This window comes from Ranitomeya variabilis, chromosome 1 (genome assembly GCF_051348905.1).
Source record: "Ranitomeya variabilis isolate aRanVar5 chromosome 1, aRanVar5.hap1, whole genome shotgun sequence".
Lineage (NCBI taxonomy): Eukaryota > Metazoa > Chordata > Amphibia > Anura > Dendrobatidae > Ranitomeya > Ranitomeya variabilis.
Window position 1 is genome coordinate 1100428634 of NC_135232.1, and position 12687 is coordinate 1100441320.

Below are 12687 nucleotides of genomic sequence, written 5' to 3' on the forward strand. Positions count from 1 at the left end.
GGTAAGTCCGGATCTAGGAGTCCTTGTCTAGACGTCGCAAGTGGCCTCTATGGTCCAAATCTATGGAATTAATAATAATAATAATAATAATAATATAGTTTATATCCCGTGTTCTCTATAATGATTGGATTTCATGACGTCATTTTCTTGCAGCTCAGGAGTAAGAAGCCTCCGATCGCATCTAATGGCGTCGCATCGAAATCCAGACTGGCCACCACCCAGCCGAGGAAGCCGCTGCCGGCCAGCACCGTGAAGCGCAGCGGCTCCAGTAAGTAATCCAGGACAGCAGCATCTTCATGGAGGGACATTTGCGGATTTTGGGCTACAAACAACTTCTGCAGTCGGGGTTCATGAATAATAATGCTCCATTTTGGATTTTACAGGCTATGAGTTACCTAGATATCTGACAGTGAGTTTTTTGGTAAATCTTTTATCGTTTTTTTTCCTTTTAAGTTCCTCTGTGATGATTTATAACCAAAGACACCTCATCAAAGTGCAGCTTTTAACTTTGATGTGGTCATAAATCACCTGAGAAAATTCAGAAATCACTGACGAGTCCTTATGTCATCAATGTGCGGGGAAACAAAGTGCCTGGAAAAGCCAAACGGTGCAACATTACAAATGAAATCTAACTCATATATAATTATTATTTTATATGTTTATTTTATTTTTTATTATTATTATTATTATTATTTTATTTTTTTGCTCAAATCACATGCATTTAAGTTTAAGCAAAAAAAAAAAAAAGGTCCCTGAATGTGTCTATATCTCAACAAGTAAGCTCCTGCTGCAGTTCTGCATCTCACGCCACTATGAATAATGCTGTTATAGCATGCATGTAAAAGCCTGTATTCTACTCCAGAGCTGCATTCACAATTCTGCTGGTTGCAAATTGCAAAAAAGTTATAAACTTTGTCCCGGTGCCGCATCTGGTCCCATTGACGTGAGCGGTTCTGTGCTGTAGCTCCCGGGAACACTACTCTGCGAGGATCCGTCATCGCTTTATTAGATGAGATTGACCCTTTCATTACTGTGTAATAGAAAGTTCCGAAAGTTCAGTAACTTTTTACTCTATGGATTTTATCAGCGAGTGGCTGAATATAAGGGGACGGCCGGGTAATCTCTATAGCAGGGGTCAGGATGGGGGTTGTAGTTTCACCCCCGCTGGGTCCATAGGTATCCACGCTGGCATTTGCTGCCACCTGTATGTATATTAAGGGGTTTGTCCGCCTTTTCCGGACTACATGTAACATAAATGCGTGTATTTTCAGCTAAAAATCATTTTGCCTCTATTGCTGGCGGTAAAGGAGTTAACTGAGAACCCATCAGTGAGCCGCTGTAACAATCAGACAGGAGAGTTTGCAGCTTGTTTCTCTCTCTTCCTGAGCTCCTGTCGAGCACCACAGACACCATCAAAGTTGAACGTACAGGACCTGTAAAAGCCAAACGATGAAATTTTTTTTTTATATGAAATCCAATTACAAAAATGATTTTTTTTGTGTTTTATCCCTAAATTGCATGAATTAGATAGAAAAAAATAGTGGTCAGGGCAGTAGTGTGGCATCCAGCAGTAACGGCGCTTTCTTGCAGACGCTGAGCAGTATAAGTATGGGAAGAACCGCGTGGAGGCCGACGCCAAGAAACTACAGCAGAAAGAGGAAGAACTACTGAAAAAGAAGGAAGCGCTGAGGAACAGACTGGCCCAGCTCCGGAAGGAGAGGCGGGATACGAAGGCGGCCATTGAGGCCAATGCAGGTACTGGATTGTGGCTCCCGGTACACCGTCATGGAGCCTGCGGTGGTCCTGTGCTCAGACCCCAACTATTACCTGCAGATTCTCATCCATTGACTTCACAAACCTTGTGCAATCAGGGTAGAACAGACACATAGCAGGGTAGGAGATAGTCACGGTGTCGCCTTTATAATTGCCATGGGGCTGCTACTTCTCCCGCCATAATGGTATTTACCTGCAGCTGCCACTAGGGGGAGCATGCTGTATCCACTCCCATTGAGATCCATATAAATGCATATGCAGTGGGCTCCCCCTGGTGGTGGCCACTGGTATCCAGCGCTTTATCACTTACTCTGTGGAGGATTTTCCCCTGCACAGTGCACCGTACCCCAGTGTTGGATCTGACCATTATGTGCTGTGGGATTCTTGTGATTTCGGTCTACCCGCCCCTGTGTTTACATATCAGTGGGGCTGAACTGCTGTACCAGATGCATCCTGTGGGTGGCGCTGTGTTTAGATCCTTTTTCTTTCCTGATTCCTTACAGTCACTTGCAGTGATGGCTCAGGCCGCAGTCATTTAGTTTTTTCTTTTCACCATCATTTCCAGGGAGGAAATCTCAGGCAATGCTGGAGGACAAGTTCAAGAAGCTGGAGGAAGAATGCAAAGTGAAAGAGACCGAGCGGGTGAATCTGGAGCTGGAGCTGACGGAGGTGAAGGAAAATCTGAAGAAAGCCATGGCAGGTGGGATTACACTCGGACTCGCCATAGAACCCAAGAGCGGGACCTCCAGATCACAGGTAAGACACCTCGGGCCCGGACTGGTAAGCTTGGGATAGGTGGTGGAAGGGGAGTGCTGCTCTGAAGGTGGCCGAATCATCGGATCACACCAGCGGCCATGACACGATGCTGCAGATGTAAAGCTGCCTATGCTCGCAGGGTCGGAGAGCGCACCGCCATGTCCCCAGACCTTTACTGTCAATCCTCAGGAGCGCACCACCATGTCCCCAGACCTTTACTGTCAATCCTTAGGAGCACACCACCATGTCGCCAGACCTTTACTGTCAATCCTTAGGAGCACACCACCATGTCTCCAGACCATTACTGTCAATCCTCAGGAGCACACCGCCATGTCCCCAGACCATTACTGTCAATCATCAGGAGCGCACCGCCATGTCTCCAGACCTTTACTATCAATCCTCAGGAGCGCACCGCCATGTCTCCAGACCTTTACTATCAATCATGAGCGCGCCGCCATGTCGCCAGACCTTTACTGTCAATCATCAGGAGCGCACCGCCATGTCTCCAGACCTTTACTATCAATCAGGAGGAGTGCACCGCTATGTCACCAGACCTTTACTATCAATCATCAAGAGCGCACCGCCAGGTCTCCAGACCTTTACTGTCAATCATCAGTAGCGCACCGCCATGTCGCCAGACCTTTACTGTCAATCATCAGGATCGCACTGCCATGTCGCCAGACCTTTACTATCAATCATGAGGAGCGCACCGCCATGTCGCCAGACCTTCAGTTTTCTGTTCGCACTATATGGCGGTATTACCTGGGATGAAAATGACAGTAAACCCCTGCTTCTGCCCTTTTTTGCTTTAGGCTCTTGTTTTACTATATTATTTCTGAAGTGTTACGTGGTGCGTTCTCCGGACCCCCAATAACGTGGCTTCTCCCCTGCAGTCTCCAGTTCTCCGGCACCGGACAGTGGAGAACTCTCCCATCTCCAGCTGTGACACCAGCGATGCCGAGTGCTCCCTCCCCGTGAACAGCGCCGCAGCATTAAAGAGGCAGCCGGCAGCCAACAACTCCCCGGTCCGAGGCCACGTGCTCAGGAAGGCAAAGGTAAGCGTGGTAAGGAGCCACAGACCAGGGGCCCATCAGTTATCATCCAGCCAATGTGACTGGCCCCATAATCACTACTACTTTGTATTTAACCCCATGCGTCAGTACAGGGCAGGAGCTGTCAGCATTAAGCTTCAACCACTTTTTTGGAATCTTTCTGGCACAAGACACGGCACCCGGACTGCGCCCCTCTCATTTGGTGAAGTGTATAGGATTTTGCAGATCTGATCGAATCCATGCACAAGCCTAATATTTCTATGACCGCTGCCTATTGGGAGGAGACACATTTTGGCCATCTTGGAATAGTTTGACGTGTGACTATTCCCCCGGATTTAGCCGACACGCGCTGCTCTGCGGCTGATGCAACGAGGAAGCAATCATGGGGGAAACTTGGGATTATTGTGTCACTGCTCCCTCTGGTGGTCATTGTAGAGAAATGCACGCATTCCGCAATTTTGTGTTTTGTGTTTTTTTGTTTGTTTGTTTAACTACAACTGAACATTAAAAAAAAATAGATTTGTATTCATTAATTTTTTCTTTTTCGCAGGAGTGGGAGCAGAAAAACGGCACATAAGCAGCATCACTTTATCTCGTGGCCTGTATTTCAGCCTTAAATAGCATGGACCAAGAGACAGAACTACACAGTATTTTTATACAAGAGTACACGACTTGTATAAAGTCCTCCCTACATAGCAGAGCAGCTGTGAAGGGCTTTGTCTCCGAGGACCAATGACTCTGTCATGTAGCGAGGGATTAAGTGACCCCAGTGTACATTACTGGCCAGCTGACTGCCCACATACAGGGTCTCCAGGATCCTGTGTTATATGCACATAATACTTCTTCAGTCACATTCCAATGGCATCATTGCGTGTGTCTGCCCCCTGCTGTCTGATGTCATGAATTGCATATTGAGTTCTTGGTGATATCTTAGCAATTTGTCATGATTTGCCAGGAATTCATGGCTCCCGGCACCTTGTTTTGTTTTTTTTTATTGCACAAGATGGACATTTTTTGGCACGCAATGTATTAAATTTCTAGAACACACACAGTGAGCGACATCATCAGAAATCAAAGTGATTGACTGCAGCTCACAGTTTAAGGCCTCGTCCCGAGTTTAAAAATGGTCCCCGGAAATGTACAAGATGGTAAACCAAAATTTAAGTCTTAAAGGAGCTGCCCAGGACTAGAAAAACAGAACTGCGTAAGTACAGAAACTGCACCGTGGTTTGTCCGTACCCGTGATTGACAGCCAGACTCCCGGGTCAGAGAAACCTCCCATCACGGCTGTTCGATCATTTGTTGATGCAGTGAAAAGGGGATTCACCGTCTTAGAAGCTTAAAAGCAGTAGGGGGTCTCTGTCCAGTAGGGCCCAGTGATTTGTTGGGGGGTCTGCCAAAACACTGCCTAATGGATCGTAAGGCTATGTTCAGAAGGAGATTTTTGGGGCAAAATCATCCTTAAAAAAAAGCTTCCAAAATTCTTGTAAGCTTTTTATTAAATTTATATGAAAAATCCGTCTATTTACAATTTTTAATAATTTTTTTTTTCTTTCCTGAAGAGATTTTTGAAAAATGCCGGGTCGGGAAAAAAAAAGCACATGTCCCTTCTTTGAAACGGATTCTGATGGAATCCCAACCTAACTAGGCACTGTCCAAATCAGAAGGCTGCAAAAAAAAAATTCAACTCCTTCAAAAACTCTCCAATAAAAAAAAGCGTTTTTTGAAGCTTTTTCCGTATTAAAAATAGAATGTTTGTGAATATAGCATGACACTGCAAGAAATGCATATTTAGAATATTAAGCATTATGTAAGCAATCAAAGGATTGCAGATTTAAAGGGAATCAGTCAGCAGATTTTTGCTATGTAATCTGAAGATAGCATGTTGTAGGGGTTAAAATACAGATTTCAGCAATGGCCTCTCTTATCAAGCTCCGAGGTTTTGTTGGATTGTAATGATTGTTTTAGCACCAGGAGTTTATCATTGCTGGGACATAGAGGTGTGTGCATGCTAGTCTGACACGCCCACTCCTGTGATGAGCAGCTCACTTTGTACAGAGAGCCTGGTGTGGGCGGGGTTAGCTTTCTCAGCTCTGCTGTAGTGCTAAATCTAAAAGCTCTGATTGTGTCACAGCTGCTGCACCCAGTAATCTAAGTGATACATCGCTTGATTCAGCTTCTCTTTGGCTACATCATGCTGGTCTCAGATGAGGTAGCAGAAATCTGCTGACAGATTCCCTTTAAGTTCCCTAGTGGGAATAAATAAATAAAAAGTTACATAAAGTCTAATAAAAAAAAAAAAAAAAATCCATATAAGGCTGGGCCACAATCGTAATGACCAGAGGAAGTTACTATAATATTTATACTATAAGGCGAAAGATGTCAAAATTTAACTAAAAAAAAAACTATTTCACCCCAGACCCCCCTATATAAATAATGATGATAAAGTAACACTTAAAAAATATATATATATATTTAGTATTGTACTTGTATCAAGTTAAAAAACTAAGGAAAAAAAAAAAGTAAAAGAATGACACAGTTGCTATCACTGGTTTTATTAATAAATCTAGTTGGTACATTAGATGTGCCTAAAAATCCTGTGCAAAAAGAAAGATATGGCTTTGGGAATGCGATGATGAAAAAACAAAATGCTTTGTCCCTAAGGCCCAAGAAATGCCTGGGACCTTAAGGGGTTAATGAAGCTAAATTGCAATACTATACACAACCTATGGAAAGGAGTAGAGCTGTCCTAAAAGAAAGCAGACCATTTTTAAAGGGAATCTATCATCAGCTTTTCACTACCCCATACGAGAGCAGCATAACGTAGGGGCAGAGAGCCTGATTCTAGTGATGTCACTGGGCTGCTGTCATTTTTTACAATTGGTTTTCTCTGCTGCAGATGTAGCAGTTCTCTGAATGTTGAGCCCTGTATAACCCCGCCTACACCACTGATTGGTAGCTTTCTGTGTATAGCCCCGCCCACACCACCTCTAATTGCTTTCTGTGTATAGCCCCACCCACACTACTGGCAGCTTGCTGTGTATAACCACACCCACACCACTGATTGGCAACTTTCGGTATATAGCCCCACCCACACCACTGGTAGCTTCCTGTGTATAACCCCGCCCACACCTCGGATTGGTAGCTTTCTGTGTATAGCCCAGAAAACTGCTAATCAGTGTTGGGGGTGGGGTTAGACTAGAAGGCAGGAGACAAATAGTCCTGTAGTGATAACCTCCTGCTGATAAAACACTGATTGTATTGAAGCAGTCCAGTGAGTGACTCCTCTCTGGAATCAGGGTTTCAGACCCTGCATCCGGCTGGTATCAGATTACATATTAAAACCTGTACAACTCCTTTAATGAATTGAAAGAGGAAATGTAAATGTTATTGAACAACAAAACACCAAGGCCGTGCTAAACTGTGATGAAAATAACTCCACCATCATGTATCCAGCTTCATACCCTGATCAAAGAGCAAAATAAGTATCCAACCCTTTTCTGCAGTTTTTTATCCACCATTATCCGTCTATTTTAATATTGGAGACTTCTTTCAGAAAAGTTTCGTGCTTATCAAAGATATAAAGGCTGATTGGAGGCAGCAAGTGTGAGGTATATAGCGCCACGCCTGGGCATGGGATGTGGCAGGTATTGCATGTAATGTGAATAGTGCTGAGCTGCAATACCACAGGCAGCCAGTAGAGCGGCGCTCATCAAATGACATTTTTCTGAGTTAAATTGACCCCCATCTACAGTCTGAAACCCTCCGGGCTGAGAGATATTTAGGCTCCTTTAAACTTTAGGACGTAATTCTAATGGTCACACTTCTACCTCCATGTGCAGTAGAAAGTTTTTGCATAAAATGTAAAGGACGTGTAAACTTTTGCAACCACTACTTTTTATTGCTCTGGCTGTAGCAACACATAAAATTACAGGTGCTACAAACACTTTCCATCATGAATATCCGCACTAACGGTACCAAACGTGTCCTACCCCGAAGCCTCCCAGTACAAAGATCCTAAAAGTAACCGCTAACCTTTTTAGAAATGGGACCGGGAGTACGAGGAAGATTCAGTCCATCTACCCGGCACGCGGACTAACCACCCACAGACGATAGGCCGCCTTCAAGGGAAAATATCTGTTCATATTGAAAATTTTGTATATAAAAAAAAATTGAGCAATTGTGTAAATACTTCAGGTTTTTTCCTTGTACGTAGTTTTCTCAAGTCTCACCAAGATAAGTAATGCAAAGTTTGTTAGAAAATGTTCCATTTTGTATGTAGATTCAAACTGGGGCATGTAGAAATAATGCTGAGCAGTGAGTATCCCTTTAAGATTTAAAGGGGTTGTCCAGGATGTACATGTTTATGACCTAAAACCTAGGTAGTCAATATTAAATCCAGGATCGATGCCACCCCTCCCCACTAATCAACAGATATCAACGTACCAAGCTGGAACTGTTTGTTCCACCGTAGTGGCCGCTCATGGGTGCTGCAGATCAGCTACTATTCCAGTGACTGTTATCAGAGCTGCAGGACTCTGCAGCGGCTACTACACAGATCTTCTCGTGATAGATCATCAGTATGTTAGTCCATGGACACCCCTTTAAGGAAGGCAGTGGGTAAAAAGCTCATGTATAAAAGCCCCTGATTCCTGCTTTTATTTGCCTCCAGCCGTCATCCGTTTCATTACACCTTGACCTTACATTTCCATACACCTTGACCCTACATTTCCATACACCTTGACCTTACATTTCCATACACCTTGACCTTACATTTCCATACACCTTGACCTTACATTTCCATACACCTTGACCTTACATTTCCATACACCTTGACCTTACATTTCCATACACCTTGACCTTACATTTCCATACACCTTGACCTTACATTTCCATACACCTTGACCTTACATTTCCATACACCTTGACCTTACATTTCCATACACCTTGACCTTACATTTCCAAACTTTCAAAATTTTACCAAAATTGTGTCTTTTTGTTGCTACACATGTTATTATTTATTTGTATATTATAACTTGTATTGTTATTGATTTAATTTATATCTGTAAATAACTTGCTCGGGGGAAGGGGGCGTATTAACATTGGGACTTAAAAACAAAAAATCTGAATCTTTCACTACTATATCATTATTCTCTACCAGAAGTCAGATTATAAAAGGTCGGCCGGGAATAATAGACTAAATAATGGAGACTATTGTACGTCTTGTATTAATTATGGTGAACTTCTAGATCTCCGACGCCTCTGGGAAGAGTAAAACGCGCTGATATCACACGTCACAGCATATTTTACTTTCTCTAAGGCTGTGATTTGCCTTTTCCGAGGAAGTCAATGGAATCCTGGAGATTTTAAGGGCGGTTGCATTATTAGTGCCTGGGCTGTAATCTGGGTTTTATTACCTCCGGACTGTTCTAATATCAGCACAGAAGGCAAAGAATTGTGACAACTAGTGATGCGACGGGCATTTATCCCCGTTAGTGTGGATTGGCAGATCGGATGCCCAACAGTTGCTCCATTCATTCCCTGTGGAGTTGCCAGTAAAAATGGAGTTCAGCTCTTGGCAAGATCCTAGTGAATGAATCGAACATCCGATCTGTCTCCATAGGGCCCCATTGGGGGTCTAAAAGTGACCCATTCTACCATCCAGTGTGGCTTCCAGTGGTCAGACCCCTAGCTATTCTTTGGATGGGCGATAATTGTTTTCACCGGACAACCCCTTAAATAAGTCAATGGGCTTTCAGAAGAATTTTTTTTTATTTTTTTTTTTTTAGATCTTTCATTTTTACTTTTTGTCACTAATGACTAATAAAATATACTAATTACTGACAAAAAAATAAAAATGAAAGATCTAAAAAAAATATATATATATTTTATTTTACCAAAAAATTATAAAAGCATGTAAAAATAAAATACTCCTCAATTAGTCTCTTTTAGGGTCAAAATAGTTAACATAAGTGATTAAAAAAATTAAGACTCCCTCATAAATAATATAAAGCTTTCCACAGCTGGAGCGACATGAAGTTGACACGTTTCGCATTGTATTCTCCCTAATTTTTTAGGGGTTTTTTTTTTTTTTTGCCCCTGGGTTTCCCGGTACAATGGCACTTTTTTTCTTGAGTAGTTGTTACACATCAGTGTTTCATTATATATTATTATATCTGTAATATAATCGAACCATATGTCATTATAATTCACAGTTCTTGCCATGAATGTATTATATTTTGTTAATTTTTTATATTTTGTTTTTTTCTAATTATTTCAAAAAATTGTTATTGTTTATTTTTATTTTTTTCGGGGGAGATGTCAGTCTCATTGCAATAATACAGACAGGTGCTGCGTATCCTGGTCCAACATTTATGTCTGTAAATAGATCCATTTTATGGGACATATTTAATTTTTCAAATGCATATTTTATTTAAATATTACGACACGTCCGCTTATTATTCAAGTGGATTCAATGGATTATTGTATTTTAGTCTATTCTCTAAACATTTCTGTACACTGTATTATTGATGGACTTGCACTTGCGTTTTTGAGTGCATATACAATTTTGTGCACTATTAATAAAGTTGATTTACAAGAACACAATGCTTTGGCTTTCTGTATAAATTTATACAATAATTTTTTTTTTGTATATACAGTGAGTTGAAAAAGTATTCATACCTTATGAACTTTTTCTATTTACACCCACAAACTTAAAATATATTTTATTGGGATTTTATGGGCTATATGAACACAAAGTAGCAAGTATTTGTAAAGTGTAAAAGAAATGATGCATAGTTTTCTAAATATTTTACAAATATAAATATGAATATCGTTAGGTGCATTTGTATTTAGCCCCTTGTAGTCTGATACCACTAAATAAAATCCTGAGTGACCAATTAGCTCCAGAAGTCACATAATTAGTAAATTGTGTCCTCCTATGTGTAATTTATTCTCAGTATAACTACAGCTGTTCTGTGAAGACCTCAGAGGTTTGTGTGAGAACATCACGGATCAAACAGCACCATGAAAACCAAGGAGCACACCAGACAGGTCAGGGATAAAGCTGTGGAGAATGTAGGGCAGGGTTAGGTTATAAAAAAAAAATATTGCCCTAGCTCTGAACAGCTCACGGGTCACAGTTCAATATATAATCCAAAAATAGGAGTATGGAACAACTGCAAACCACCAAGACATGGCCATCGACCTAAACTGACATCCTGCAAGGAGAGCACTAATTAGAGAAGCAGCCAAGACGCCCATGGTCTTTGGAGGAGCTGCAGAGATCCACAGCTCTGTCCAGAGGACAACTATTAGTAGTATACCCCACAAATCAGGCCTTTACAGAAGAGTAGCAAGAAGAAAGCATTTGCAGTGTGCAAAAAGCCATGTAAGGGAACCAAGTAGCATGTAAAAGAAGGTGCTCTGGTCAGGTGAGACCAAAGTAGAACGTTTTAGGCTAAATGCAAAACGCTATGTTTGATTGAAAACTAACACTGCACATCACCCACAAAACACCATCTCCTCCATAAAACATGGTGGAGGTATCTTGCTGTGGAGAAGCTTTTCTTCAGCAGGGGCAGGGAAGCTGGTCAGAGTTTATAGAAAAATGGTTGGAGCTAAATACTGGGCAATTCAGGAAGAAAACCTGTTAGAAGCTGCCAAAGACTTGAGATTGGGGAGTGGGGCTTAGGTTCACCTTCCAGCAAGACGACAACCCTAAACAAACATATTATGTGACCAGTCCAACATGAAAAATTTGGTGAAAGTTTTTTTTTGAAGGGGATGGTCACTGTTAGCTTTAAATGTGCTCCTATTATTATAATGTATTACTTGCTAATGCATTTGTAGTAGCAAAACTGCACAATTTTGCCAATACGCCATGGTCCAGCATCACCAGTTTCAGCCTTTTGCTTTTGCTAAGCTCATCATCAAAGCTGCATGTGGAGTGGACTGACTGCTGATTGCAATGGCTAAGCCATCCTCTTATCATAGCAGTAGCTGCTTTTTTGTTTTGTCAGTTGGATAGCCCCTTTAAAGAAGCGCTCCCATCAAACTTTTTATCCTATTAATTTATTGCAATCATTATCTTACTGTACTGTCTGCTTGTTGCAGAGTCCTCATTCTGTAAACTTTAGCTACTAAATGAGGTTAATCCATCATGTTTTCCGGTTAGTCGCCGTTATGTTCCAATGTTATAGATTGCCTAGTATTGATTGGTGAGGGCTATCCGAGCATGCTTGTTTTTCAAAGATAGACTATATTCTATGTGGTTGTTCATGTCTCGTTTTTGGTGCCCCTCCCCCACGTAGACGTGCATCCGTTTTGATCCAAGACATGGATCAAAATCATCCATACAAGTCTATTGCTCCATGAACCTCACTGACCGCACATGGAGGCCATTTGTCTAAAACCCGTGTGCTGTCTGTTTTTAACATTGCAGTGAATCGGAGCAGGTCGGCAATATTTTATTTGCTTTTTCATATGAGACAAGCCAGCATGTTGATGATGCAGGACGCTTCATTCATGTCAATTAAAGCTAGACTTTGGGTCACTTGTGTTAATTGATGATGTGACTGAAGACAGAAACAGCTGGGTGAATTCCGAAGTGTACAGGGCGATACTTTCTGCTCCGATGCAACCAAATGCAGCAAGGTTGATTAGATGGCGCTTCACATATCACAGATGGACAATGACCCAAAACATACCGTGAAAGCAAAGAAGTGGAATGTTCTGCAGTCAGAATCATAGAATGTTAGAGTTGGAAGGGACCTCCAGGGTCATCGTGTCCAACCCCCTGCCTTGTCCGGCCTCTGATTGAAGACTTCCATTGAAGGAGAACTCACCACCTCTCGGGGCAGCCTGTTCCACTCATTGATCACCCTCACTGCCCAAAAGTTTTTTCTAATGTCTAATCTGTATCTTCTCCCTTTCAGTTTCATTCCATTGCTTCTCGTTTTTCCATGTGAAACTGAGAATAATGATGATCCCTCTACACGGCGACAGCCCTTCAGATTTTTGTAGTCAGTTATTGAGTCTCCTCTTAGACTTCTTTTTTGCAATCTAAACATTTCCAATTATATATTTTATATTACCGTTCTCGTAG

The 12687-nt window shown here is 41.9% G+C and overlaps 1 protein-coding gene and 1 long non-coding RNA gene across 5 annotated transcripts in view; one reads left to right on the forward strand and one right to left on the reverse strand.

Moving 5' to 3' along the window:
* The window catches only part of AFAP1 (actin filament associated protein 1), a 112717-nt gene extending 106637 nt beyond the window's left edge, over positions 1-6080 (forward strand). For all 4 annotated transcript variants that reach the window (XM_077280091.1, XM_077280093.1, XM_077280092.1 and 1 more), the window contains 5 exons: positions 154-268; positions 1591-1755; positions 2339-2529; positions 3423-3584; positions 4132-6080. In XM_077280091.1, coding sequence (XP_077136206.1) covers positions 154-268; positions 1591-1755; positions 2339-2529; positions 3423-3584; positions 4132-4158 — 660 coding nt within the window. In that variant the 3' untranslated portion in view covers positions 4159-6080. The remainder of the gene's footprint in view (positions 1-153; positions 269-1590; positions 1756-2338; positions 2530-3422; positions 3585-4131) is intronic.
* An 880-nt stretch (positions 6081-6960) lies between these two features.
* LOC143793270 (uncharacterized) lies at positions 6961-10185 on the reverse strand. The gene is made up of 2 exons (XR_013220103.1): positions 8459-10185; positions 6961-8274 (listed from the first exon to the last, which is right to left on the reverse strand). It is a non-coding gene; the product is annotated as an uncharacterized LOC143793270 (long non-coding RNA).
* Positions 10186-12687: the final 2502 nt, after the last annotated feature.